General features: G+C 58.7%; 1 protein-coding gene across 4 annotated transcripts in view; it reads left to right on the top strand.

Annotated features, from left to right (window-relative positions):
* CFAP74 (cilia and flagella associated protein 74) overlaps positions 1-25,525 on the top strand; it is a 77,847-nt gene that overhangs the window by 21,406 nt on the left and 30,916 nt on the right. For all 4 annotated transcript variants that reach the window (XM_009212431.4, XM_009212504.4, XM_009212386.4 and 1 more), the window contains 12 exons: positions 6,110-6,283; positions 7,241-7,351; positions 8,501-8,603; positions 9,446-9,603; positions 11,038-11,239; positions 13,529-13,684; positions 14,970-15,143; positions 16,636-16,754; positions 20,514-20,580; positions 21,339-21,428; positions 23,766-23,930; positions 24,691-24,850. In XM_009212431.4, coding sequence (XP_009210695.3) covers positions 6,110-6,283; positions 7,241-7,351; positions 8,501-8,603; positions 9,446-9,603; positions 11,038-11,239; positions 13,529-13,684; positions 14,970-15,143; positions 16,636-16,754; positions 20,514-20,580; positions 21,339-21,428; positions 23,766-23,930; positions 24,691-24,850 — 1,679 coding nt within the window. The remainder of the gene's footprint in view (positions 1-6,109; positions 6,284-7,240; positions 7,352-8,500; positions 8,604-9,445; positions 9,604-11,037; positions 11,240-13,528; positions 13,685-14,969; positions 15,144-16,635; positions 16,755-20,513; positions 20,581-21,338; positions 21,429-23,765; positions 23,931-24,690; positions 24,851-25,525) is intronic.

Raw genomic sequence — 25,525 nt, 5'->3', positions numbered from 1 at the left:
CGAGGCCCTGGCAGCTGCCCGGGACCAAACCGCGTTCTGGGAACAGCTCCTGAATGTCCCCAGCACACGTCCCTGCTGCCACACCATGCGTGTCATCCACAGCCACAGAACAAGCCACCCTAGCCCTTAGCCACCTAGGGGCGGGGCAAGGCGTGAGGTCGGTTCCCTGAGGTCACCAGTGCGTGGGGTCGGTTCCTGAGGTCCTCTCGGTTCCTGGGGTCAGTCGTGAGGAGTCACCGGTGCCACCAAGGGTCTCGATGCGTGGGGGTCTCGGTGCCCTGGGGAGTCGGGGTGCCTGAGGGTCTCGGTGCCTGAGGGTCTCGGTGCGTGAGGGTCTCGGTTCCTGAGGGTCTCGGTGCGTGAGGGTCTCGGTTCCTGAGGGTCGTGGTCTGGGCGGGGGATTGGGCTCGAGGTGTTCAGACCAGCCCAAGACCCTGTGGAGGGGCTTCAGGCGTGAACAGCCAGGGGTCCCTGGAGTCATCTTGGAGACGGGATGCCACACGCATGTGTCTCACACGCAGCTCGACCAGGTCCAGCAGCTCCGCACGCGAGGGGGCCACTGGCTGGCAGAAGCGTCTGTTGGACTAGCCTCATGGGCACTTTCTGGCCAGCAGGTCCCAGGAACCGCCAAAGGAAGCCCTAGAGACGACCCTGCCTGCTCACACCACCTCCCGGTCCTTAGCGCCTGTGGTGGGCCTGTGCGTGTCCCATCCCTGTGCCTGGGGGGCTACTGCGAGGTGCCTGAATCTGTGCTGGTGGCTTAGATACACTCTCTCATTCGTCCGTCCTCCCCACATGGTAAGAGGGCGCCCACTGCGTGCCAGACACCGTCCAAAGCCTTTGGGCCTCTCCCATGAATGAGGCAGCAGAGCCCTGCCTGGTGGAGGCTGCTTTGGTGGGAGGCAGGCCGTGAGTTATCACACGTGTGTTCTGCGCAGCCTCGTCACGTGACACTTTCCCACGCCCAGCTCAGCACGAAGAGGAGGCTTTGTGTGCCCCCCGCTCGGCCACGTGGGACCCACAGCGGGGCCCTGGTGCTGCGGCCCGGCCTGCTCTGAGGCTTCTCTGACTGCACGCACGTCGCATCACTGCAGTGACAAATCCACAAACGTAACAGCTCAGCAGGACGCAGATTTATGAGCTTGCAGTTCTAGAGGTCATTGGCCCGACACGGGTCCCACTGGGCTAAAGTCAAGGTGTAGGCAGGGCTGGTTCCCCACAGAAGCCTCCGGGGAGAATCCATGTCCTCGCCTTTTCCAGCTCCAAAGCTGCCTGCGTTCCTCCTCCATCTTCAAAACCAGCCGGGTCCCACCTCTCCAGCCTCCAACCTTCATCATTACCTCCGCGGCTGACCACACTGAATCTTCAGATAAACTGGGACCTGAGTGGGGTCCCCATCTACTTCAGCCCTAGGGACCCCAAAATCAATTAACCACTGCCCAAAACCGCTTCCACCCATCCACGCTGAGACACACTGCCCTGCTGCCCACCCAGGAGCCAGCACGACTCCCTCCCAGGCCCAGCAGCACCCCAGGGCAACAGGGAGCCCCTCAAAGGCAGCATCCCTGCCTGGGCCCCCGCACATTGCAGAGTGCACCTCGGTGCTTTCAAAGGGCACAGGACTCTCCTCACTGAGCCGCAACGAAGAGCATGTCTTCTATATGTGGTCACACTCACCGTCAACACTCGCCATCACACTTGCCAATAGCTGGATGCAGCGGCTCACGCCTGTAATCCCAACACTTTGGGAGGCCAAGGTGGGCAGATCACTTGAGCCCAGGAGTTTGAGATCAGCCTGGGAACATGGTGAAACCCCATCTCTACAAAAGATGCCAAACTTAGCTGGGCGTGGTGGCGTGCACCTGTAATCCCAGCTACTCAAGAGGCTGAGGTGGGAGGATTGATTAAGCTCAGGAGGTCAAGGCTGCAGTGAGCTGAGACTGCGCCACTGCACTCCGGCCTGGGCGACAGAGCGAGACCCCATCTCAACAACAGCAACAACAAACCTTCCAACAGGCTGTCTCTCCAAACATTGGGAGTCCTTCTTCTGCATGACTTTCTGGCATCTAGCTTTCCACAGTGCAGGTCTCTCTTGGGTCCAGGTTTCCTCAACCCGCTGAGTGTGTGACGGGAGCTGCCTGTGGTGGGCGGGGTAGGCTGGTGGCACGTCCACATCAGACGCCCAGGCCGGCCTCGGACAGGCTCTTCCCTCTGTGGCCTGGCAGGATTGGAATTCATTCCCACGCACCTTCTCCCAGGTCCTGCTGTGGAGATTGGCTGCTTTCTTCCCCTCTGGGATCCTTCTCCTCTCAGGTCAGACTTTGTTCCTGCCCCTGGGAGCATCCGGGCCACAGGGGATGGCAAGGGGGTCATGAGGAGATCTGGCAGCCCCTCAGGGAGGTGTTATGGGGCCCCCAGGCAGCAGAGCCTGCCTTCGAGGGAGGGGAAAGCTGCCTCCGTGTGGACGGATATGCAGAGGGGCTTGGCGGTTTGGGGCGCTCGCTCAGATGTGTGCAGATACCCTCAAATGTCCGCACTCCCATTCTCAAAATCCCAGTCATTCCCAATCAGCCTCTGCTCTGCTCTGAAGGCCAGTGCCCCTGAAATTGGTGTGCTGGAACTCAACCCTAGTGTTCGTCAGTCTTTGTGTCACTGTAAAGAAATGCCTGATACTGGGTCATATAAAGAAAAGAGGTGGACAGGCGCGGTGGTTCACACCTGTAATCCCAGCACTTTGGGAGGCCAAGGCGGGCGGATCACGAGGTCAGGAGATCGAGATCATCCTGGCTAACACGGTGAAACCCCGTCTCTACTAAAAAAATACCAAAAATTAGCCGGGCGTGGTGGCGGGAGCCTGTAGTCCCAGCTACTCGGGAGGCTGAGGCAGGAGAATGGCGCAAATGCGGGAGGCAGAGCTTGCAGTGAGCCAAGATCGCACACTGCACTCCAGCCTGGGCGACAGAGCTAGAGTCCGTCTCAAAAAAAAAAAAAGAGGTTTGGGCCAGACGCAGTGGCTCACACCTGTAATCCCAGCACTTTGGGAGGCTGAGGTGGGCGGATCACCTGAGATCAGGAGTTTGAGACCAGCCTGACCAACATGGTGAAGCCCCATCTGTACTAAAAATACAAAAACTAGCCAGGCATGGTAGAGGGCACCAGCTACTCAGGAGGCTGAGGCAGGAGAATCGCTTGAACCCACCGAGGTGAAGGTTGCAGTGAGCTGAGATCACACCACCGCACTGCAGCCTGGTGGACAGAGTGATACTCATCTTAAAAGAAATAAATAAAAATAAGAAGAAAAGAGGTTTGATTGGTCAGGGTTCTGCAGGCCGTACAGGGAACGTGATGGCATCTGCTTCTGGGGAAGCCTCAGGAAGCCTCCAATCACGGTGGAGTGTGAAGGAACCGTGTCTCCCACGGTGGGAGGGGAAGCAAGAGGGTGGAGGTGCCACACACTTTCAAATAACCAGATCTTCCATGAACTCGCTCGTCACCAAGGAGATGGCCCACCCCTTCATGAGGGAGCCGCCCCACGACCCCAACACCTCCCACCAGGCCCACCTCCAACACCGGGGGGTCCAGTTCAACACGAGACTTGCGGGGGACACACGAGACCTGTGGGGGACACACGTCCAAACCAAATCCGTCCAAACCGAATGGAGGTGACGGCAGGAAGAGGTGAGGTCTCTGGGAGATTCAGCCATGGGGACTCTGCCCTCGTGGAGACGATTAGTGCCTCATAAAAGGGCTTGAGGGCTGGGCGCGGTGGCTCAAGCCTGTAATCCCAGCATTTTGGGAGGCCGAGGCGGGCGGATCACAAGGTCAGGAGATCGAGACCATCCTGGCTAACACGGTGAAACCCCATCTCTACTAAAAAAATACAAAAACCCCAGCGGGCCTTGGTGGCTCAAGCCTGTAATCCAGCCACTTTGGGGAGGCCGAGGCCAGGCCCGGATCCTAGGAGTCAGGAGAGATCAAGACCATCCCTAGCTAACCACGGTGAAACCAAATCTCTACTAAAAATACAAAAAAATTAGCCAAGAGGCCCGAGGTGGGGCGCCTGTAGTCCCAGCTACTCGGGAAGCTGGGAGCAGGAGAATGCGTGAACCAGGGAGGCAAGGGCGCACGCAGTGAGCTGAGATCCCGAGCCACTGCACTCCAGCCTAGAAGCGACAGAGGCAGAGACTCCGTCTCAAAAAAAAGAACTTAGAGGGAGCCCTTCTGTCCCTCTGCCACGTGAGGACACAGACGGGCACCGCCTTCAAGGAACAGGCTTTCATAGGACGTCAAGGCTGCTGGCACCTTGACTATGGACTTCCCGGCCTCCAGAACTGGGAGGAATGAATTTCTGTGGTTTGCGAAGACCCAGTCATGGGTGTTTTCCTGCAGCAGCGGGAATGGGCGACGACCACGTCTGAGACAACGTCTTGCCTCTTACCTAAGAGACCCCGCAAGCTGTTAGCTCACGTGGCCGCTGGAGCACTGATCACCGGGCAGGGGACGCGACATCCAGCAGAACATCATTTCCAGAGCTGGTGGGAGCATGAATCCTCAGAGTAAAGAATTTCATGAGTCATGCGAGGGAGGAATAGAAATAACCCCACACGTGGAAGCTCCACAGAGCCCCCCTGAGTCGGGAAGCGACGAACACACCGCGTGGCAGGACACCAGCCGGAGATCCGGTGACCCATGATCCCTGGAAAGGAGCCAAATGTTTAAAATTACCCCAACAGATAACATGGTATGCCCAGTTCCTAAAATGCAGTGACACAACCGCGATGTTGACACCAAGAGGGCATACGAGAGAGGGAAAGTAGAACCCAATCTCAGGAGATAAATCAGAAAACCCTAAATAAAACATTAAACATTGAAATCCAGCCATGTGTGAGACACGCACACACACCTCCCTTGCCAAGTTGGAGTTTAGATCCTAGGAGCCCCAAAAAAGGTTCAACATTAGAAATTCTTGACATTAACACGTTAAAAGAGAAAACCATTGAGTATCTCAATTCAACATATATTCATGATTTTTTCAAAAAGATGTAAAGCAGACTTTATTCACAGAGGGCCACAGCGGTGGAACCCCTGCCCCGGGCGTTGCAGTGGGGAGAGAGACTGGACTCCGCCCCACAGGAAAAGCTTTTAATGAAAGAGGAAGTGGAAATTAGCATGATCAAGGGTGTCTAGGAAAGAACTGCGGCACACGTCGCGTGGAATATCAGAAATGCAGGGGGGGTGCCGGCTAAACTCCTGTGTCTGACGTTGTCCAGGGTTCCGATCCTCGCGTGGCCGGCCCCAGCCTGAGCCGCATCTCCAGGTGGCACCGTTCGCACGTGTCCAGGAGCGGCTCCTTGCATCCCTCCACCAGGCGTCTCTGGCCAGGCCGCCTCCCCAGCGGCTGCATGCTCTCACCTGGCCGCTGTTAGAAGGACACTGTCCACATCCTCAGAAGGAACTTTCCCGGCCTGAGCCCCCACGGCACACACACTCCTCCAACTGAAGATTCACCGGAAATTTCCCTGAGTTGTGCCAAGAACCAAGGGGCACCGTGTCATCTGGGGCCACCATAGATGCCATATCACTCACAGTCGAGGACAAATTCGCCCAAGACCAGGGGCCAGCAGGTCCCTGTCATCCAGGACATGTGGACCCAGCAGGGCTGGCTGAGCCTGCTCCACAGCCCCGCCCCAGGCACATTTGAAGACTGAGGGGTGGTCTTGGGTGCTGGTCAGTTCACACCAGGGATCCGCCAGCCCAGCCAAAGAGTCACAGCTGTCCCTTCCCAAAGGCCTCCCTCAGGCTGGGCAGGGCCCGCCCCAGGCCCACCGCAGCCAATGGACACGGCCTCAGGCCGGCGGGTGGCACGCGGGAGTGCAGGCCAGGCTCTAGCTGGGTTGGATTGAACCCCTAGTGATTTTCCTGAGGTTGGAGGCAGGCAGGGTGGGCCTCAGTGTCTGGGCAACTCAGAGCGGAGATGGCCCCTAGAGAAGGGAGTGTTCGACGTCCGCCTGGAGGATTTGTCAGGAAACCCCCCTCAGGATGCCGGGAAACCGCCCCCCGCAGGATGACCGTGGGGCCCGTCTCCAGCTGCTTTGCCTCCTGTTTGAAGGAACGCCATGTGGCACATTGAGATCCAGGAGGGGCGACTCGAGGCCTTCCGGACAGCTGACCGTGAGGAGGCAGAGGCTGCGGGGCGGCGGCTCCAGGTGCGAGCAGCCCGGCAGCTGTGCAGGGAGCAGGAGGCCCTGGGGAAGATGGAGCGGAACCGGCTGCTGAGAATCCGGTAAGCGGCACCCAGGCCCACCCGTGCCCGTCCCAGCAGCTCCTGTCAGTCCGTCCGCCCTCTCCCCAGGGGTCTCCTCACCCTCCACATCTGTCCAGCTCCACCTCCACCCTCCCTGCCTCCTCCCAGCTTGCTCCTCTGCTGGACCCTTGAGTCCTTCCCAAGTGTCAGGCGCCCCCCTGCACCTGCCCAGAGCCCCAGCCCTCCCGAGATGCCACAGCCACGATACCGCCACTAAAGCCGGCTACTAAAGCTGCACTCCAGCGAGACTGCCCCTCCCCTTTCCCTCCGGCAGCCCCATCCTCTTCCCAGCCAGGCCATTCTCTGGGCTCCGTCCCCACCCCTGGCTGCTCCTTTGCACCCCTCCCACGGCCCCCAACCCCCGCGGCCATGGAGCACTCAGGCCCGTTCCCCACACGTCCCCTGTCATGAGTCTCCTGCTCAGCCAGGGCCCAGCCACCTCCTAGGCCAGTCCCCAAGTGCTTCACAGGCCATCAGGCCAGCTGTCCCAACCTGCCGTGAGCCTCTCTCCTCGGGACCCCCTTCTGGCCTCCATCCCCTCCCCCATCTCGTTCCCTCCCTTCAGCTGCCCAGGCCACAAACCCCTGTGGAATCCAGGCCCTGGCTGCAGACACGAGGTCCCCAGCGCCTGCCTCCTTCCTCCCCACAGCACTGCTGTGCCTGCGCCATCCTCTTCCCAGACCCCTGCCCGGCTGGGATCGAATCTTGCCTTTGGTGGTTCCCTGGCACTGGAGCCGCAGTGGCGTGGAGAGTGTGACATCTGTGTGGCCCACGGCACCAGCTCTCCAGGGACCCTCGCTCCTCCCCAAGGGAGGCTGTGCAGGGCAGAGCTGAGCAAAAGGGCCCACGGGGTCTCTGGGACACGAGCTCCAGCTGTGCAGGGCTTGGGGGCAGGTGGGACGTGTGATGCCCTCTGATGGCCCCGCGTCCCCACAGGAAGTCGCTGCACGCCCAGAAGGAGCTCGGGCTCAGGCACCAGAAGCTGCTGGAGGATGCCCGGAAGAACCACAAGGTCGCCGTGCGGTTCCTGAAGGCCTCCCTGGGAAGGTAGGGCCTCCCTTCGATGTCCTTAGGGAGAAACCCACGAATACACGTCACTTGCCTTTGTCTTGACAGTCCCTGATTCTATTATTTATTTACTTAAGATGGAAGCTTGCTGGAGTGCAGTGGCATGATCTTGGCTCACTGCTCTGCCTCCCAGGTTCAAGTGATTCTCCTGCCTCAGCCTCCTGAGTAGCTGGGACTACAGGCGTGTGCTATCACGCCCGGCTAATTTTTGTATTTTTAGTAGAGACAGGGTTTTACCATGTTGATCAGGCTGGTCTCGAACTCCCGACCTCAGGTGATCTGCCCGCCTCGGCCTCCCAAAGTGCTGGGATTACAGGTGTGAGCCACTGCACCCAGCCTCCTGGTTTTATTTTTATTTTTATTTTTATTTTTATTTTTTTTTTGAGACGGAGTCTCGCTCTGCCGCCCGGGCTGGAGTGCAGTGGCCGGATCTCAGCTCACTGCAAGCTCCGCCTCCCGGGTTTACGCCATCTCCTGCCTCAGCCTCCCGAGTAGCTGGGACTACAGGCGCCCGCCACCTCGCCTGGCTAGTTTTTTGTATTTTTTAGTAGAGACGGGGTTTCACCGTGTCAGCCAGGATGGTCTCGATCTCCTGACCTCGTGATCCACCCATTTCGGCCTCCCAAAGTGCTGGGATTACAGGCGTGAGCCACCGCGCCCAGCCTGGTTTTATTATTGAATCACCACCTATCATCAAAAACCAATAAACATGTATTTTTAGTGTGAGGTGCTGTTTCTTTTCAGAAGAGGCCCGTGAGACACGCTGGGCATGTTCCTACCGTGTCCTTGTGGCCTGGCCCTCCGGGGCGTGTTCCTGCCATGTCGTCATGGCCTGGCTTCTACGCCAGCACCTTTTGCCCATCCCACCTCTTGTGTTGTCCCCGTTAATCATGTTCCTGGTGGAAATGACAGCACCGAGGCTCCTTTAATTACACCCCACACGGCATCGCTGTGTCACTTCCTCGGTTAAAAGTGTGGCCGTTTGTGGTGGCACACGCCTGTGATTCCAGCACTTTGAGAGGCTGAGGCTGAGGCAGGAGGATCACCTGGGCCTGGGAGCTGTGATCGCACCACTGCACGCCAGCCTGGATGACAGAGCCTCAAAAATGTTTAAATGTCCTTCCTCAGAATCCGAGAGCAAGAGAAGAAGGAGGAGATGAAGTGCCAGGAGCACATGAGGCGACGCATGGACGCGGTGGTGGCACTGAAGGGCAGCATCTCCGCGAACCGGGTAGGCCCCCACAGCCCCACCCAGCCTCTCCCTCAGCCCCTGCCAGGGTCCATCCCTGGGCCCCTGCTCCTTGGGTGCCAGGCCTGTGTCCTTGGGTGTCCAGGGTTGACCCACACACTTGGTGGCCCCTGGAGGCTTTCCAAGCCTGTGCCACAGATTTGCCCACGGGTTCTATGTGGGTCAGGGCCAGGCACTGGAGTCAGGCAGGAGCAGGCAGCCCAGCCCGCTCCCATGGGGCCTGGTCTTGTTGGAGGAGACACATGGAGGGCCCGGGTGCCTCGAGGCCATGCCCTGGGCCCAAAGCTGGGGGTTCAGGCTGGGAAAATGGTGGGAAGGGTGGGAACAGAATCTGCAAAGGCTCAGAGGTGAGGGGCAGAGGCGGGCAGGTGACGTGCAGGGACAGCCCCAGCCCCATGCTTGGGTTGTGCGGACAATTTGCCAGCTGTCTCCCATGGGGTCTGCAGACATCAATGTTGGTTTAAGGCCCAGTGTGTGAGCATGTGTGTGTGCAGGTTTGCATGTATGTGTGCACGTGTGTGCAGGTGTGAGCATGTGTGTGCATGTGTCCAGGTGTGTGTGTGTGAGCATGTGTGCACACATGTGTAGGTTTGCATGTATGAGCGTATATGTGCACATGTGTGCATGTGTGGCCATGTGTGTGCATGTGTGGCTGTGTGTGTGCATGTGTGAGCATGTGTGTGCATGTGTCCAGGTGTGCCTGTGTGAGCACGTGTGTGCATGTTTGCATGTATGAGCATAGGTGTGTGTGCATGTGTGCAGGTGTGGACGTGTGTGTTCCCGCATGTGCTGACATTGTCACCTCAGTGCTCTCTATTTCCAAGGACACACTGCGGAAGTTCCAAGCATGGGACCATGCCAAGGCAGAGCTGGCGGAGCAGAGGGTCCAGGCTGAGAAGAAGGCGATTCTGGCCCAGGGCGGGGATGCATTCAGGCACCTTGTCCACCAGCGCCGGCGCCAGGAGCTGGAGGCCCAGAAGAGGTGAGGGTGGTGGCAGAGGTGCCACTGGGAGGCACCTGCCCAGTCAGTGGGTGCAGGGAGAGCCAAGGGGGCTCAGCTTTACATTAAGCAAAGCTGCTCTCTCTCCCAGGGCCCCCACTCAGGCGGCTGTGGGGCACGGGAACAGGGGCTCCAGGCCACCACCCTTGCCCTGCCTGGGCCTGACTCAGCCTGCCCAGCCCTGCCCCTACTCCAGTCCGTGCCCAACCCTCGGCCCCTTGTCCCCTCTGAGACCCTGAAACCCCGGCCCCTCTCGAGAGCCTCCGGCTCCTGTTCTGACTTCTCAGGAGAAGGGACTGGCGGGCTCTTTCCTGGCCCACCGAGAGGTCTCCAGGGAGCCTGTCCTGGGTTTTGCCCGAAGCTGCCTCATCCCGGGAGCCTGGCCCTTTCTCCCCATCCCAGTCCCCCTGTCCACAGCCCTGGCCAATCACTGCTGAGGATGTGCCTGGGCGGGGGCTCCTGGCCCTCTCGCTGGGCAAGGCATCCTCCTCTGGGTGCCACAGAGCCCTGAGTGCGTCCTCCCCACCCCCCTGAGTAACGATCAGAGTTCTCCACCACCCATCAGCCTGCCCACCTTGTGGGGGGGTCCTGGCAGCGACGCCTACACATCCCTTAGCCTGGCGCAGGCCTGGCATGTAGGAGGCACCGGGGAGGTGCAGCTGCAGTGAGTGGATGAATGTCTTCAACCCTGGGGCTACCCTCAGTGGCAGCCCCACGCCAGCCTAGAAACAAGGGCTGGGAAGAAGCCTCGGGGTGGCCAAGGCTGCTAGGGGACTGGGCTGCTAAGTGGGCAGGGCCAGGCTGGGCAGGGCTAGGCAGGGCTGGGCTTGGCAGGGCTGGGCTTGGCAGGGCTGGACAGGACTGGGCTTGGAAGGGATGGGCTGGGCTGGGCAGGGCAGGGCTAAGCTGGGCAGGGCTGGGCTTGGCAGGACTAGGCAGGACAGCTTGGCAGGGATGGGCTAGGCTGGGCAGGGCTGGGCTGGGCAGGGCTGGGCCGGGCAGGGCTGGGCTGAGCTGGGCAGGGCAGGGCTCTGCAAGGCAGGGCTGGGCAGTGCTGGGCAGAGCAGGGCTTGGCAGGGCTGGGCAGGGCTAGGCTGGGCTGGGCAGGCTGGGCTGGACAGGGCTGGGCTGGGCAGGGCTGGGCAGGACTGGGCTTGGCAGGGATGGGCTGGGCTGGGCAGGGCTGGACAGGGCTGGGGTTTAAGCCTAGAACCTCCAGCTTGGCCTCTGCCCATTTGCTCCCCACTGGAGCTTGTGTTTAGCCCCAGGACCAGGAAGTTCCCACCCCAAGAGCCCTGCTGGGCAGGATGGAGCCCCCAGGAGGGCGCTAGGGAGGGGCTGCCAGGCACCGTCTCTCCTGGGGCATGGTGGAGGCAGGGGACCTCTCACACTTGTCTGAGAAGCGACTCCATGCAGGGCCTTTGAGGAGGAGCAGAAGCTCAGAAAGCAGGAGATCGTCAGTCGGATTCTAAAAGAGGAGGCTGAGGAGGAAAAAAGAAAGAAACAGCATCCCCCGACCAAGGCCACTCACCGGCCGACCCTGAGGGACAAGACCTGGAACTATATCTCCGACTATTGCGAGGAGAAGACCACAGCCCCAACCAACACGTACACACTGGTGAGCAAACGCCACACACCTGTGGAGGGCAGGTGGGGCCTCAGGGCTCAGGTGTGGTGAGACATCCTCTGAGGACCTCAGCACCACGGCCACCTGCAGGGGGTTGCTGAGCCCACTGAGTGGCCGCCACTCAGCTCAGGGGCAAGGGGACAAGACCCACCACATGAGAGAGGCCCATGGCCGCAGCATCCCCAGCAACGGTCCAGTGTCCTCCTGGCCTCACCCCCAGCAGTGTTGCTGCCCACCAGGCTGGGACCACCTTGCCTGGCCCTGTAGAGAGCTGGGTCAGCCGCCTTGCCAGGGAGATGTGCATAGCCCTTCAGACCACATGCCTGGGATCACCCTGCTACAAAGCCCTCCTGATAGCACCCAGGGGACAGCTTTCCTGTCACTCATTCATTCACTCAGTCATTCATTCACTCACTCATCTTTTATTCATTCATTCATTCACTCATTCATTCATTCACTTATTCATTCATTCACTTATCCTTTACTCATTCATTCACTCGCTCATTCATTCACTCACTGATTCACTCATTCACTCATTCATTCATTCACTCTCTCATTCGCTCATTCATTCACCCTCTCACACATTCACTCATTCACTCACTCACTCACTCACTCACTCACATCCAGGGCCTGCTTGGTGTCCACTGCTGCTGCAGGCAACTGGCTTCAGTTGGGGGAATGTATTTCTAGTTTACTTTTCCCTAAAGGTGTGGGGTAGGGACGATGGTCCTCTCCTGAGTCTGGCACAGTGCTGCAGTCTCTGCCCTTGTGTACCCCAAAACCTGAAGGTCAAGGTCATTGCTCCAACAGGTGCCCTGCTGGGAAAGAGCAAGCCTTGGGCCGCCTCAGCTTTGGCCTCTGCAGGGTCTCTGTGGTGCCCCTCAGGGCACCAGAGAAGGTCCTTTCCTGCTCCCCAGCTCCCAGTGCTCGGGCCAAGCCTCTGCCCCATCCACCCCTCACTGCCCGTCTCACGCCGGGGCCTTGGCACCTGCCAATGCCTCTGCCGGGAGTGCCCTGCTGCCCTCCTTGCTCCAGAGAAGCCTCCCCTGCCCCCAGCCCCCGCCGTGAGCTGCTCCCGTGATTTTCTGTGGCACCACCTGTATCACTGTGCAGGTCACAGCAGACAGCAGTGCGCTGCCCTGTCCAGACTTCCTGTCTGTCGCTCCATAAGACGGTCCCCAGGGGGCTGGGCGCAGTGGCTCACGCCTGTAATCCCAGCACTTTGGGAGGCTGAGGTGGGCGGATCACAAGGTCAGGAGATCAAGACCACGGTGAAACCCCACCTCTACTAAAAATACAAAAAATTAGCCGGACGCGGTGGCGGGTGCCTGTAGTCCCAGCTACTTGGGAGGCTGAGGCAGGAGAATGGCAGGAACCCGGGAGGCGGAGCTTGCAGTGAGCCGAGATCGCGCCACTGCACTCCAGCCAGAGGGAGAGAGCGAGACTCCGTCTCAAAAAAAAAAAAAACAAAACCAAAAAAAAAGACGGTCCCCAGGAAGAGGAACCCTGTCCACCCGTCTGAGTGCTCCCTTCTCCAGCAGGCCTGGTACAGCACCAGAGCAGATGGGCAAGGCCCAGTCCCCAGACTCATTCTGAGGAAACCACCACGGCCATCCCCCCGGGGTCAGCCTGGGGCTTTTCCCGGGCATGGCTTATATCCCCAGAAAGGAGAACCGGGCAAGGTGCGGTGGCTCACACCTGTAATCCCAGCACTTTGGGAGGCTAGGGTGAGTGGATCATGAGATCAAGAGTTCGAGACCAGCCTGGCCAACATAGTGAAACCCTGTCTCTACTAAAAATACAAAACATTAGCCAGGTATGGTGGCGGGCGCCTGCAATCCCAGCTACTTGGGAGGCTGAGGCGGGAGAATCATGTGAACCCGGGAGATGGAAGTTGCAGTGAACTGAGATCACGCCACTGCACTCCAGCCCAGGTGACAGTGCAAGACTGCATCTCAAAAAAAAAAAAAGAGAACAGATGAGTGCCTGAGGACCAGCGCCAGGGATTCCAGTCCGTGAATTAGAACATTTTCCTATCAAAGGACGTTTTTTGCAGACTCTTCTGAGCATTGTAGAAAAATATTTAATAATGTATTAAAATACTTATATTTCAAGTAGAAAAAGTTACAAAACCGTGTGCACCGCTATCTCCATGCAGAGTACACGAGGCAGAAGAACAGGGGCAGGCAGCGGGCCATACCAGCGGGAGCTGGGCCGAGTTTCTCTCCCCTGTTCTCTGCCATGAGCGTGTCTTCATGACGTTCCTCTCCCCAACTGCAGGACTACGAGGCTGCTGCAGGCCCCGGGCCCTCTCGGTTGGTGGACGTCATCTCCAGTGAGCTCATCCAGGGGGACGCCGGGGCCAGCTCAGAGGAGGAGATGTTAGCTGAGCCCGAGATCTCTGGGCTTTGGAACGAAGACTACAAGCCATACCAGGTACCAGCTCCTGCTCCTTTAGACGCCTGCAGATGGATCCCGGCCCTCTGTCGCCGGCTCCCCACCTCCCACACCTGCCCCGCCCACACCGGCTGCTCTGAGGCCTCTCCTGGCTGTGCCTGCCATCTCCTGTCACCCCCTCCTGCTCGTCGACGCCCCCTGCCTCCCTTTCCACACTCATGCCTTTCCCTCTTCGCGGAGCCTGGAGGGCACCACACGTGCTCGACGACAGACAGCTCCGTCACCGTGGTGTAACGGGGTGGGGCGGCGGGGCTCCGAGGCTGAAGGGCTGAGGGAGTGACTCTGAGCTACTCCACGTACTGTTGGAGAAGCGTCTTTCTGGAAGAAGCGTGCAAACGTTCATTGACGGCCTTTTGTAAGAAACGCGCCCCATCTGGCGCCGGGGTTCCTCCGCCTCTGAAAGAGCAGGTGCAGCAAGACACGGTCTCCGCAGCAGCGTGGCTCAGGCTGTGGTCCTGTCCCACGTGGGAGGGCAACGCCCGCCGCCCGGTTTCTGTAAGCGTTGGCCACCTCTACTGTCAGGGCAAAGGCCACCTGGTTCTGCTGTTTCTGAGGATGCCGGGCTGACCAGGGTGGTGAACAAGACAGGCCAGGCGGAGCCACCACCCGCACACTGGGGAACCCCAAGGGAGAAGGCTGCCTCTGGACAAGAGGAGGGTCCCAGGTGGCACCCCCCAGGAAGCCAGGGAGGAGGCCGCCCGGCTGCCGGGCACGGGCACCGGCACCAGCAGGGGCAGCCCAGAGCCAGGACCCAGGCAGAGTCCACGCAGCTTCCAAAGGGACAGTTCAGGACTCTTCAGTTCTCATCTTCCCGGTTGCTGGTGTTGGCCAGGGAAGCGGCTTTTCATCTTGAGAAAGCCCACTGTGTGCTGACACTGCCCGCTCGAGAAACTGCTTCCTGCAGAACCTTTCAAAACCTTCCTCTTGTCCTGATTTAGCAATCTGGAAAGTTCCCCTCCACATCTTTCCCAGAAATCCACCTGAATCCGGAGCTGTCTGCTTTTCTTTGTTTCCTGGTTTCCCTTTTTCGGAAGTGAGGGCTCCCCGCCTTGTCAACGGAGCAGAAAGTCAGTCGGTCCATCGGGGCCTTTTCTGAGCAACTCAGAGCAACTCCCGGGCCGTGGGGCTCTTCCCGGGGCTGGTGGAGGCTGGTGGGGCTGGGCTGTCTGTGCTCCGCTAACCACTACCCTCGCCTCTGAGCTGCCACCAGTGCCGCCCGGATGGAGCCGCTAACAGCCCCAGCCTCTGTCTCTGTGACCCCCAGGTGCCCAAGGAGGACATGGACCGAAAGCCTGTGGGCGGGACGAAGATGGACAAGGACATCCTGGCGCGCACAGTGGAGAGACTGCGGAGCAGGGTGGTCCACAAGCAGGTGGTGCTGGGGCGTGAGTTCCAAGGTCGCCCCTTCAACAGCAAACCAGAGCTCCTGCACTTCAAGGTGAGCCCGAGCTGGGCCAGAAGGAGCAGGGGACAGGCAGCAGAACGGGATGGCAGGGGACAGGCGGCAGCGCGGGACGGCAGGGGACAGGCGGCAGAACGGGACGGCAGGGGACAGGCGGCAGCGTGGGACGGCAGGGGACCGGCAGCACGGGACAGCAGGGGAGCCCCGCCACAGCCCGACCCCTGGCGCCTTTTGCTTTTTTGTTGTTGTTGTTTGTTTGTTTGTTGAGATAGACTCTCACTCTGTTGCCCAGGCTGGAGTGTAATGGCACAATCTCGGGTCACTGCAACCTCCATCCGCCTCCCAGGTTCAAGCGATTCTCCTGCCTCAGCCTCCCAAGTAGCTGGGATTATAGGTGCCTGCCACCACGCCCAGCTAATTTTTGTATTTTTAGTAGAGATGGGGTTTCACCATGTTGGCCAGGCTGGTCTCGAACTCCTGACCTCGTGATCCACCCGCCTTGGCCTCCCAAAGTGCTGGGATTACAGGCGTGAGCCACCACACCCGGCCTGCCTTTTGCTTTTTATTTTATTTTATTATTTTTTTATTTTTTTGAGACAGAGTCTCGCTTTGTCACCCAGGCTGGAGTGCAGTGGCGCGATCTCGGCTCACTGCAAGCTCCGCCTCCCGGATTCACGCCATTCTCCTGCCTCAGCCTCCAAGTAGCTGGGACTACAGGCGCCGCCACCATGCCTGGCTAATTTTTTGTATTTTTAGTAGAGACGGGGTTTCCCCGTGTTAGCCAGGATGGTCTTGATCTCCTGACCTCGTGATCCACCCGCCTCGGCCTCCCAAAGTGCTGGGATTACAGGCGTGAGCCACTGCGCCCAGCCTGCCTTTTGCTTTTTAACGCTGGAAAACCCAGGGGCTTCCTCAGGACACACAGGCCCAGGTGTGGACCTTCTCTCCAAGGAGGTGGAGGGAGAGAGGGCCTCATCTCCATGGAGGGCTGGACGCCAGTCTGAAGGGCAAATCCTGAGCAATGGGAGTGCCATGGCCCCAAAAGCCCTGTGCCACTTGGGGCAGAGGGGGCCCCTGAGCCTTGGGACAGGGATGTAACAGGGACAAGGTGGGAACATGCGAGGCTGAGGTTGGTGCCTGGATGCCTCCGCCAAACTCTGCGAGGCACAGCGGCCCGTGGGCTCCGGTATTTTACCCCAGTTCAGGTCCATCCATGGAGTCAGGGACCCACCTTGGAACCCACAGTGTCTGAGCGTTCTCTCTCACTCCCACCCGCTGGGCCCCAGCAAGGTCCCGTCCTGCCTCAAGTCGAGAAGGCTCTTATGAGACAGGTTCCGCCCCACACCCTGTCCTTCGTGCACCCCCGGGGCCTTCTCGATTCTGGGAGAAACCTCGGACATTGTTCCCTGGGAACCTCTCCCTAGTTGGCAAACGCTCACCAGTGGTTACCCTGAGGCAAAGCTGCCTCGGTGCTCACAGCACAGCCCCCTCTGACCCGCTCTGAAGCTACTGCCTTGACCTTTCCCAGGACTTTGATATTGGCAAAGTGTACAAGAAAAAGATCACGTTGGTAAACACCACCTACACGATCAACTACTGCAAGCTGGTGGGCGTGGAGGAGCACCTCCGGGACTTCATCCACGTTGAGTAAGAGGACCGCTCAGGTGGGGAGGGACGCGATGCAGGGACAGCAGGAGGTTCATAGCTCCCTTCATGTTCAGAACAGCTGGAACAGGCTCTGTCTGGGCATAAGCCCTCAGATCTGATTTTCACAAAGATTTTGTAGAGGGGGCTCCTCTGTCTTCTTGTGTCAAAGTCATCTGAGACCAAGCCCATTTCCCTTCACGAATGGCTGGAGCTTTTGCCTGGCTGCCCAAGTTTCCTTTTGTTTTTCTTTGTTTTGTTTTGTTGCCTTTTTTTTTTTTTTTTTTTTTTTATCTCGTGTCTTGTTCTATCGCCCAGGCTGAAGTGCAATGGCGCGATCTCGGCTCACTGCAACCTCCACCTCCTGGATTCAAGAGATTCTCTTGCCTCAGCGTCCCCAGTAGCTGGGATTACAGGCACCTGCCACTACGCCCAACTAATTTTTATATTTTTAGTAGGGACGGGGTTTTACCATGTTGCCCAGGCTGTTCTTGAACTCCTGACCTCAGGTGATCCATCTGCCTCAGCCTCCCAAAGTACTGGGATTACAGGCATGAGCCACCACGCTGGGCCAGAGTTTCCTTTTGTATTGTTACGTTTTGATGTTGACCATTCTGATAAGTTTTCCCTGAGAGCCAGTGTTTTCAGTGTCAAGGTGAAAGCTGTCTTCATTTCAGCACTGCTTCCTTGAACTATGGTTGTGCTTTCACTCAAACAATGTTTCCATTTGCTTTCTTGCAGACCTCACCTAGGTGTGTGTTGGATCCTCCTTGCTGGTCTTTCCTGTCTACTGTTTTCCTTCTGATTGCCTTTAATGCTTTCTGCTTTCCTTTTCTTTCTTTCCTTTTTTTTTTTTTTTTTTTTTTCTTTTCTAGTTTTGTTTGTTTGTTTGTTTTGTTTTGTTTTGTTTTTGACAGGGTCTTGCTCTGTCAACCAGACTGGAGTGCAGTGGCACCATCTCAGTTCACTGCAGCCTCAATTTCCCGGGCTCCAGCAATCCTCCCACGTCCATCAGCCTCCTGAGTAACTGGGACCACAGTTGTGTGCCACTATGCCTGGCCAATTTTTCTATTTTTTGTAGAGACAGGGTTTCACCGTGTTTCCCAGGCTGGTCTCAAACTCCTGCACTCAAGTGGTCCACCTGCCTCAGCCTCCCCAAGTGCTGGGATTACAGGTGTGCACCTGTGGGGCCTGCTTTCTTCTTTTCTATTTTATTTTTCTTCATTTTTCCCTCCGACGGCCTTTTCTGTGTTTTCTGCAATGTTTCTCTTTTCTTCTGCTCCTTAACAACTTTTTTTTTTTTTTTTTTTTTTTTGTTGGGGTTTTTTTTTTTTTTCCAGGCTGGAGTGCAGTGGTGCGATCTTGGCTCACTGCAACCTCCGCCTCCCGGGTTCAAGCGATTCTCCTGCCTCAGCCTCCTGAGTAGCTCGGATAACAGGTGCCCACCACCACGCCTGGCTAATTTTTTGTGTTTTTAGTAGAGACAGGGTTTCACCGTGTTGGCCAGGCTGGTCATGAACTCCTGACCTCAGGTGATCCAGCCACCTCAGCCTCCCAAAGTGCTGGGATTACAGGCGTGAACCACAGCACCCAGCCTAACTTACTTTATTTTTAAGAAAGTTCTTTCTCTTCTACTTCCTGTTTCCTGCCAGTTTTCTCTTTGTGGACAGGTTTGTAGGTCCAGGATGGCTTTCAGATTCCCAGTCCAGGAGTTTCCACTCCTGGGAGCATTGTGAAGTGCAGCTTCTCAAATGAGGGTCAGCAAGGGCAGGATCCTAATTCCCCCTTGCTGCCCAGGTTCCAGAGGGGCCTCCTCTTCTCCCACCAGGCGTCTTCCTGAGGCTGCCCCAGGGGTGAGGGGTGCATGAGCTCTGATGGCCCCTCCCTGACATCAGCACTGGCTCGCTAGGACTTGGTGTCTTCCCGTGGAGGCTGTGACGTTCTCTTTGGGGAGCTGATTTTAGGTCAGCCTTAGCGTCTTTGTTCCCACCTCCTTCCTCGCTTCCCTGCAGTTTTTCAGATCCGTGTAGCGCTCTGTGAGGGCGGGCGTGGAGAGCGCATGCTGGGGGTCGGTGTTTGCTTTTCACCTTACGGTTACTTTTAAGTCTGGGGGTTCTGCGTCCTCTAGTCACACTGAAGGCCTCGGATTTCTGCGGCCCACCTGTTTCTCTTATTGATCCATGTGGCTTCTGGGGGCCGCGTGCAGAGGTGGGTTTAGGTGGTCGCTGTGCTCTCAGCCACCGAGGCACTCCTCCCCGTGCTGGGATGAGAACTTCTTATGGACAGGCTGAGGCCACCAGTCTCCTGCCCTCTGTCTCTTGTTGCTGGAGTGAGAGGTGGCCTCGGTCCAGGTGCTGGTTTTTTTGGAGGATACCTGGCTTTCCTCCTGCTTGCTCCGAGATTCTCTCATCCTTAACATCCTGCAGCTCCGCTGTGCGTCAGTGTGGGCTGATTTTTCTTAGACCTCATTGTACTCTTGAATCTGAAGATTCAGATCTATGAACAATTTTGGGAACTTCTCAGCCCCAGCCCCTGCGGCATTGTCCCTCCCCTATTCATTCTCCGGCTCTGCCCTCCTGCTCCTCCTTTTGAAGCCTCCCCATCGGGTGGGAAATTTCTTGTCTCTTTTTCACATTGGGTGGTGCTTTAGGTGCCGCTCGGTTCACCCCTTGTCCCCTTAGTGCTGCTAATCAACGGTTGAGATTGCTTAGTGAGCTTCTTACTCAGCTGCCCTGTCTCTCATTTCTAAAAATGCCAAGCTCTGTTTTGGATGAGTCTGCATTTCTTGACAGTGTCTTGTTCTTTTCTCACGTCTGGAATTCTCTATTTCTGTCTCTAACCGTTTTATCCACACGTCCTCTAACTTCTCCGCTCCACATTCGTGTCGTCTGAAGCGTCTGGAGCTCGGCCCCGCACTCTGCTGTGCTAGTGTGTGTGAGGCGCGCACATCCACCCTCGGATTCGCTGCTCTCCCCGGCGGCTCCGTCCCGGGCTCTGTGCTGTTGGCACCGAAGCGTTTCCCTCCCAATCGGAGGAGCTTCGGGTTTTGCTTCTCCTGGTGCCGCAGGAACGTTGCCAGCCAGGGACACACTTTTACACTAAAACTGTAGCTTGCGCATTTCCAAACCAAGCACATTAGGTAAAATCCAACCTTGTGAAATCAGCCTGGCGTCAGGAATTCCTTGGGGAGATGCTCCCTCACCCTGATCTGGGCCAAGACAGACCAGCTCCCTTGAAGGGCCTGTGCAGTGGGGGCTGTTTTTCTGGTTCTTTCCCTGAAAGAGGCTGAGAGGGTCGAGGGTCCCGGCTGTCTCAGGGCTCCCAGTTCCAGCTCTCTTCCTGGCTCCTGCCCACAGGCCCCTGGCCCCATATTGGTATCAAAGCCCTAGAGCCCTGGTCCCAGGCCTGGCACCTGTGCCCAGGGGAACTGTGGCCCTCACCGAGCCACGGGCTCCCACTTCCTGGCAGTTGGCCTGGGGACTCGCCTCACGCCTTCATTAACTCCCTCACTCCACAAATATTTGCACACACTGGAGCGTCCCCTGCCTGCCAGGTACCGGGGTCAGCAGGGAACACAGCAGACCCAGCTCTCCCCTGAGTGAAGGTGGCAGAGGTGCAGGGCCGGGGCGGGGAGGAGGCCGAGGTGCAGGGCCGGGGCGGGGAGGAGGCCGGGAGACCCAGCCTGACTGCACTCAGGGTGGCGAGGCGAGCGTTCACCCTCTGCAGCTCTAACCCCCGTGTGCTATGGGTCACGTCCTGCAGCTTTGACCCCCCGGGCCCCCTGTCCGCCGGGATGTCCTGCGAAGTGCTTGTCACCTTCAAGCCCATGGTGAGTCAAAGGGGCCGTTCTCTCTCAAAGGAGAGATGGCGGTGGGTGGAGCCCGTGATCGGGCGTGGTGGTGCAGACCGTGATGGAGGAAGGACGCACTTGGCCTCTCAGTGAGGATCACGCAGGCCCGTTTTGCTGTTTTAGTCCCAAAAATACACTCGACGTATTCCTGAAATGTCGGGCAGAACCGCAGCGCAGCTCCTCTGCATTAGTGGCCAAGGGCATGCACTCTCGGGTCTAAGTCGGGAGGGCTGGGATGTTCTAGGAAGCCCTGCCGGTGTGCGGCCCTCCTGAGATACCCTCTGCGGACTCCTTCCCCTGGGGTCACCCGAGCTGGGCGGGTGGCAGGTGGTCCCAGCCCAGGCAGCCACAGCACGTGTCACGGGCTTAAGTTACAGAAAGGCCGGGAGTGGTGGCTGATGCCTGTAATCCCAGCGCTTCGGGGGGCCGAGGTGGGAGGGTCGCTTGAGCCCAGAAGCTCAAGACCAGCCTGGGCAACATGGCGAGACCCCGTCTCTACAAAAAATACAGTTAGCCAGGTGTGGTGGCGCATGTCTGTAATCCCAGCTAGTCGAGAGGCTGAGGTGGGAGGATCGCTTGGACTCCAGGTGCGGGTGGGTGGAGGGGGGTTGCAGTGAACCGAGAAGGTGCCACTGCACCCCAGCCTGGCCAACAGAGCCAGACCCTGTCCAAAAAAAGAAAGAAAACACACAAAAGCTGCAGAAGTTTATGGTGGTTGGGGTCGTTTTATTTCTTAGATAAACAAAGATCTAGAAGGAAATATCTCATTTTTGGCTCAGACGGGCGACTTTTCAGTTCCATTGAAATGTTCAACAAAGAAATGTTCGGTGAGTTCAAAGGTGTCCGAGCCAGCATTTCTCGGGGCATCCTGGCTGGGAACCCCAGTGGGACGGCATCTCCTGGGAGGGGGTGCAGGTAGGGCGGGGACCAGGGGGAGGCTCCAATCTCCACCAGGGGCCGAGCCCCTTCTTCCAATAGCAGCTTAGGTGGGCCTGAGCCGGACCTTGGGTGGGGGTCTCGAACGTGGGGCACTCGGACCAGCGCTGGAAAAATGAGACAAACCCTGCTCTGTGTGGATCCCAGACTGCAGGGCCCGTGCCTCAGAGGAAACCTTAACCTCCATCTGAGAAGGCTCCAGTCCTTCCTACAGCTCTTGGAGGGGGGGTCACCCTTGATTCTTTTTAATTAAGAAAAATTTCAAGCATAGTGGAAAACAGAACAGCAGAACGAGGCTCCAGGTGCCTACAACCCAGACCCCGCATCATCCTGGACCCCGCATTGTCCCAGACCCCACATTGTCGGCCTCGGACACCTTTGCTTGGTCCAGCAACTGCTGTATCTGTTGCTGATCCATTTCAAAGTACATTGGTAAAATGTCAACGCTCCACCCTCAGAAACTTCAGCATGCATCTCCAATAAACCAGAAACCCACACACCATTGTTCACCCCCTCTCGCCCACGCCTGCCGAGTAATCAGCTCGCACCGCACCTGCCACACAGCAAGCGGCTCCTGGCTCAGCTGCGAGTGTGAGGCCCCCTGCGGCCGGCCCTGTCCCGGCTGGACTCCAGCGCGGCAGCTACGGCAGCACGAGCATCTCCCAGAGGACGGTGGGGACATCATATCTCCTAAGAATTCACGGGCCAAGGCAAGTCCCACAGCCCAGGCCTGCGTCGGCGGGACAGGGAGAGGCCCATCCTTGCATTAGAGGAGGAACAAGCTGGGGCAGGTGAAGGGCAGAGGCCGCGCTGTGTCCCCCCACCCCCAGCAAGATCAGCAGACGTCCTCATGGTCGCCCGTGGTCCAGGCCACGCTGCCCCCAGCCACCTTTGATGAGCACCGTGTAACTTTCTCTGTCGTGTGCTTCCGCCTTCGCCGCGTGTCGCCGTGGGGAGGGGCTGCTGCAATCAGAGTCACTGATGGTGGTGGAGAGAGAAGTGTTTTCCTCTCAGTTTCTTCGTAGATTCGCCGACGTTTGCATATTTAGTGTGTTCCAGTCACTTTAGTCTCCCTTCCTCTCGGCACTCAAGTGGCCTTGCCGTGGCCTTGGCAGCCGTGGCCCCGCTGGAGTTCATGCAGGAACTGCCACCGTCCTAGGGCGCCCAAGCAGACCCTTGCCCTGTGGCTGCCGCCTTCTCCTCAGAGCAGTCGCGGTCCAGGCGGCAACTCCGCTGTGCGGGTTCTTGGTGAACCAACACTCAGGCCCAGGACATGGAGCACCAGGGCTGGGGCAGCAGGAAGTCCCTGCCCCAGCGACGGCCGGGCTCCGGCTCTCTCCTGCTCAGCCTGGGAGCGCAGCAGGAGTCTGGTGCTGGCCGGCTCCACTCCGGATCAGCGTCACGGAGCACGTGCCCAGCGTGGCCCTGGGTGTCCTGGCCAGAGCTGCCCTGGCCTCTCCCGCGTTTGGTCTCTGCAATGTCAAGTGCTCCTCTGTGACAGGAGCACGGAGACCCTCGGCTCCCCTGAGCAGGGGCTTCTCCCAGGGGAGCGTCCAGGCTGGGGACTGTAAAAACAGTCAAGCCCTGTCTGAACGAGGGGAGAGCAGGGCCCAGGCGGCGCAGGGGGAAGGAGGCGGCCTCCCTTGGCTGGACCCCGGCTGCCCTCTGAACCACGTCCATTTGCGTCGGCGGCCCCTGGTCCTGCCCCTGGAGCAGGAGCACAGAGTGGGGAGCCCCTGGGCCTCCAAACTCAGGGCCCAGAAAAGCCTCCCGAGGAGGGGCCCCTGGGCAGAGCCGAGGTGTGGCCCAGGCCTGCATCCTTAGCCAGCACCAGAGCTTCTGTGGCCTGTGGCCCACGACGGGCATGGTGAGGCACCGCCACGGAGGGTGTGCTCCCGTTCTGGAAGGACACTCCCTGGGTCCCTGCATCCAGAGTCCGGCATGACTGTGCTCCAGGAATGACGCCATATCGTCACACTCACCGAACCCTTGTTACTCCTTGGCAAGGGGGTTCCTGCCTTGATGTTCCTAAAACCAGACTCGCCTGCCGCACCTTGTCATGAGCAATACACGCCTGACTTCCGGGTTGAATTGTGTACCTGCTTGTGCAGTGCACAACGCACACAAATGCTCACGGCAGCCCTGCCTGGAGCCACGTGCAGCCCTCGCGCTGGGCACCCTGTGGGCCTGGCACGGTGGCCCTGGGTTCACTCTGTGTCCTCTGGCAGCTGTCCCTCGACAAGGAGCTCATTGACTTCGGCAGCTATGTGGTGGGAGAGACCGCGTCTCGGACCATCACACTGACCAACACTGGGGGCTTGGGCACGAGTTTCAAGTTCCTGCCAGCTTCAGAGCCCTGCGAGACGGACGACTCCCAGTCCATCCTGAAATTAGTGAGTGTGCCGTTCAGCCATGGGGGAGTGTGGGGCCCTGCTCCCCAAATCCAGTCCCATGTGGGTGAACAGGGGTGACAATATGAGGATGTCAACAGTGGGCCTGGGAGCAGGGCAGTGTGGGGGCCTCCTCAAATCAGCCTAAGCAGAAGAGACCAGCTTCCACAGGACACCTGGTCACCTGGCCTCAGGGGCAGCGGCAGCAGGACACTCCCTTTCTCAGGCACATAGCAGCAGGGGCGCTGGCCAGCAGCTCCAGGCCTGAGCACCCCAGGAGACCCAGCCTCCCCCGACACGTCTCTGAAGCCCCAGGCGTGGGGGTGGGAGGGCTGGACAGTCGCATTCCATGGCTGCAGCTGCACCGGTTCCAAGTGTGAGCGCGTCTTGTCCTGTCCCGGGTATGGGTATCTCAGGCCTCAGGTGGAGAAAAGGCTCAGCCTCTAGCCAGCTGAGGAGGAAGGAGGATCGGACCAAGAGGCAGATGCAGCTCACACTCCCAGGCTGGGGCACACAGCCATGCCCACCCGGCCTAGAGCGAGGGAGGCTGAGGGGTGACCCTGAGCCTCTGCGTGAGCTGCTGCTGTGATCCCACAACCAGGACGAGTGAGACGAGAGCAGGCAGCCGAGGAGGCAGCTGAGGGGCCACGCTGGAGCCAGGGCCCAGCCCCTGACACGGCCTGTCCTCATGGGAGTCTGGGCAGCTGACTAGGGGAAGGAGGTGGGAAACCTCCCAAGCCAGGACGTTGATTCTCCTCTCCAGAGCAGCATCCTGACCTACGAAGATAAAAGCTTGTATGACAAAGCTGCCACCAGCATATCTGAGCAGCAGCTAGAGGGCACAGAGTCCTCCCAGGCGGACATGCAGAGCCGGAAGGAGCTGGAGAAGCTGGACAAGGAGCAGGAGGAGGAGCAGCCCACAGGTGAGCCGGGTTGCCAGGCCAAGGCAGGGTGGGCGGGCAGCGAGGGCCCCAGGGCAGCATTCCAGGGGGCTGAGGGGCCCAGGGGAGGATTGGAAAGGAGAGAATTTCCCCAGGCCTTCGATGTTCAGTGACAGTTAAGCAAGAAAATATTCATATGTGCCACTAAGTGTTGTTTTTGGAGTGCGCTGAAAGGTATGCTCACATTGACACTAACAGAAGACTTGCAGGCCCCTCCAGCATCGGCCCAGCAGGCCCAGCACGGGCCACACGGGTTCGGGAAGAGGCTCTGCAGTGCCTCCTGGAGCGGCCGGGCTGCGGGGGCTTCTGTCTAGCTCCACAGCTGTGGCTGTTGTTAGATTTGCACCAGCGGGAAGAGGCGCCGAGAAAACAGGCGGGTCCTACCCTCCCCACGCCACCGGCCCTCCACCCTGCCACCGTCGGGAATCACTTGCGTCTCCTCCTTGCTTCTCTTGATCGTTTTCCCACATACACATCGAGATCCACAAGCCTCTGGGCTCCTCCTGTCTGTCTTCGCGTGGTGCGAGTTCCGCGTGCCCTGCAGCGCAGGGTGGAGCTGGGCCAGTTCTCCACAGCCGGTGTGAGCCACACTTTCCGGCGTGAGCCACACTTCCGGTGTGAGCCGCACTTCTGGTGTGAGCCACACTTCCTGTCCTC

This window comes from Papio anubis, chromosome 1 (assembly GCF_008728515.1).
Source record: "Papio anubis isolate 15944 chromosome 1, Panubis1.0, whole genome shotgun sequence".
Classification (NCBI taxonomy): domain Eukaryota; kingdom Metazoa; phylum Chordata; class Mammalia; order Primates; family Cercopithecidae; genus Papio; species Papio anubis.
Note: the sequence above shows the minus strand (reverse complement) of the source record. Positions and strands in the feature narration are given on the sequence as shown.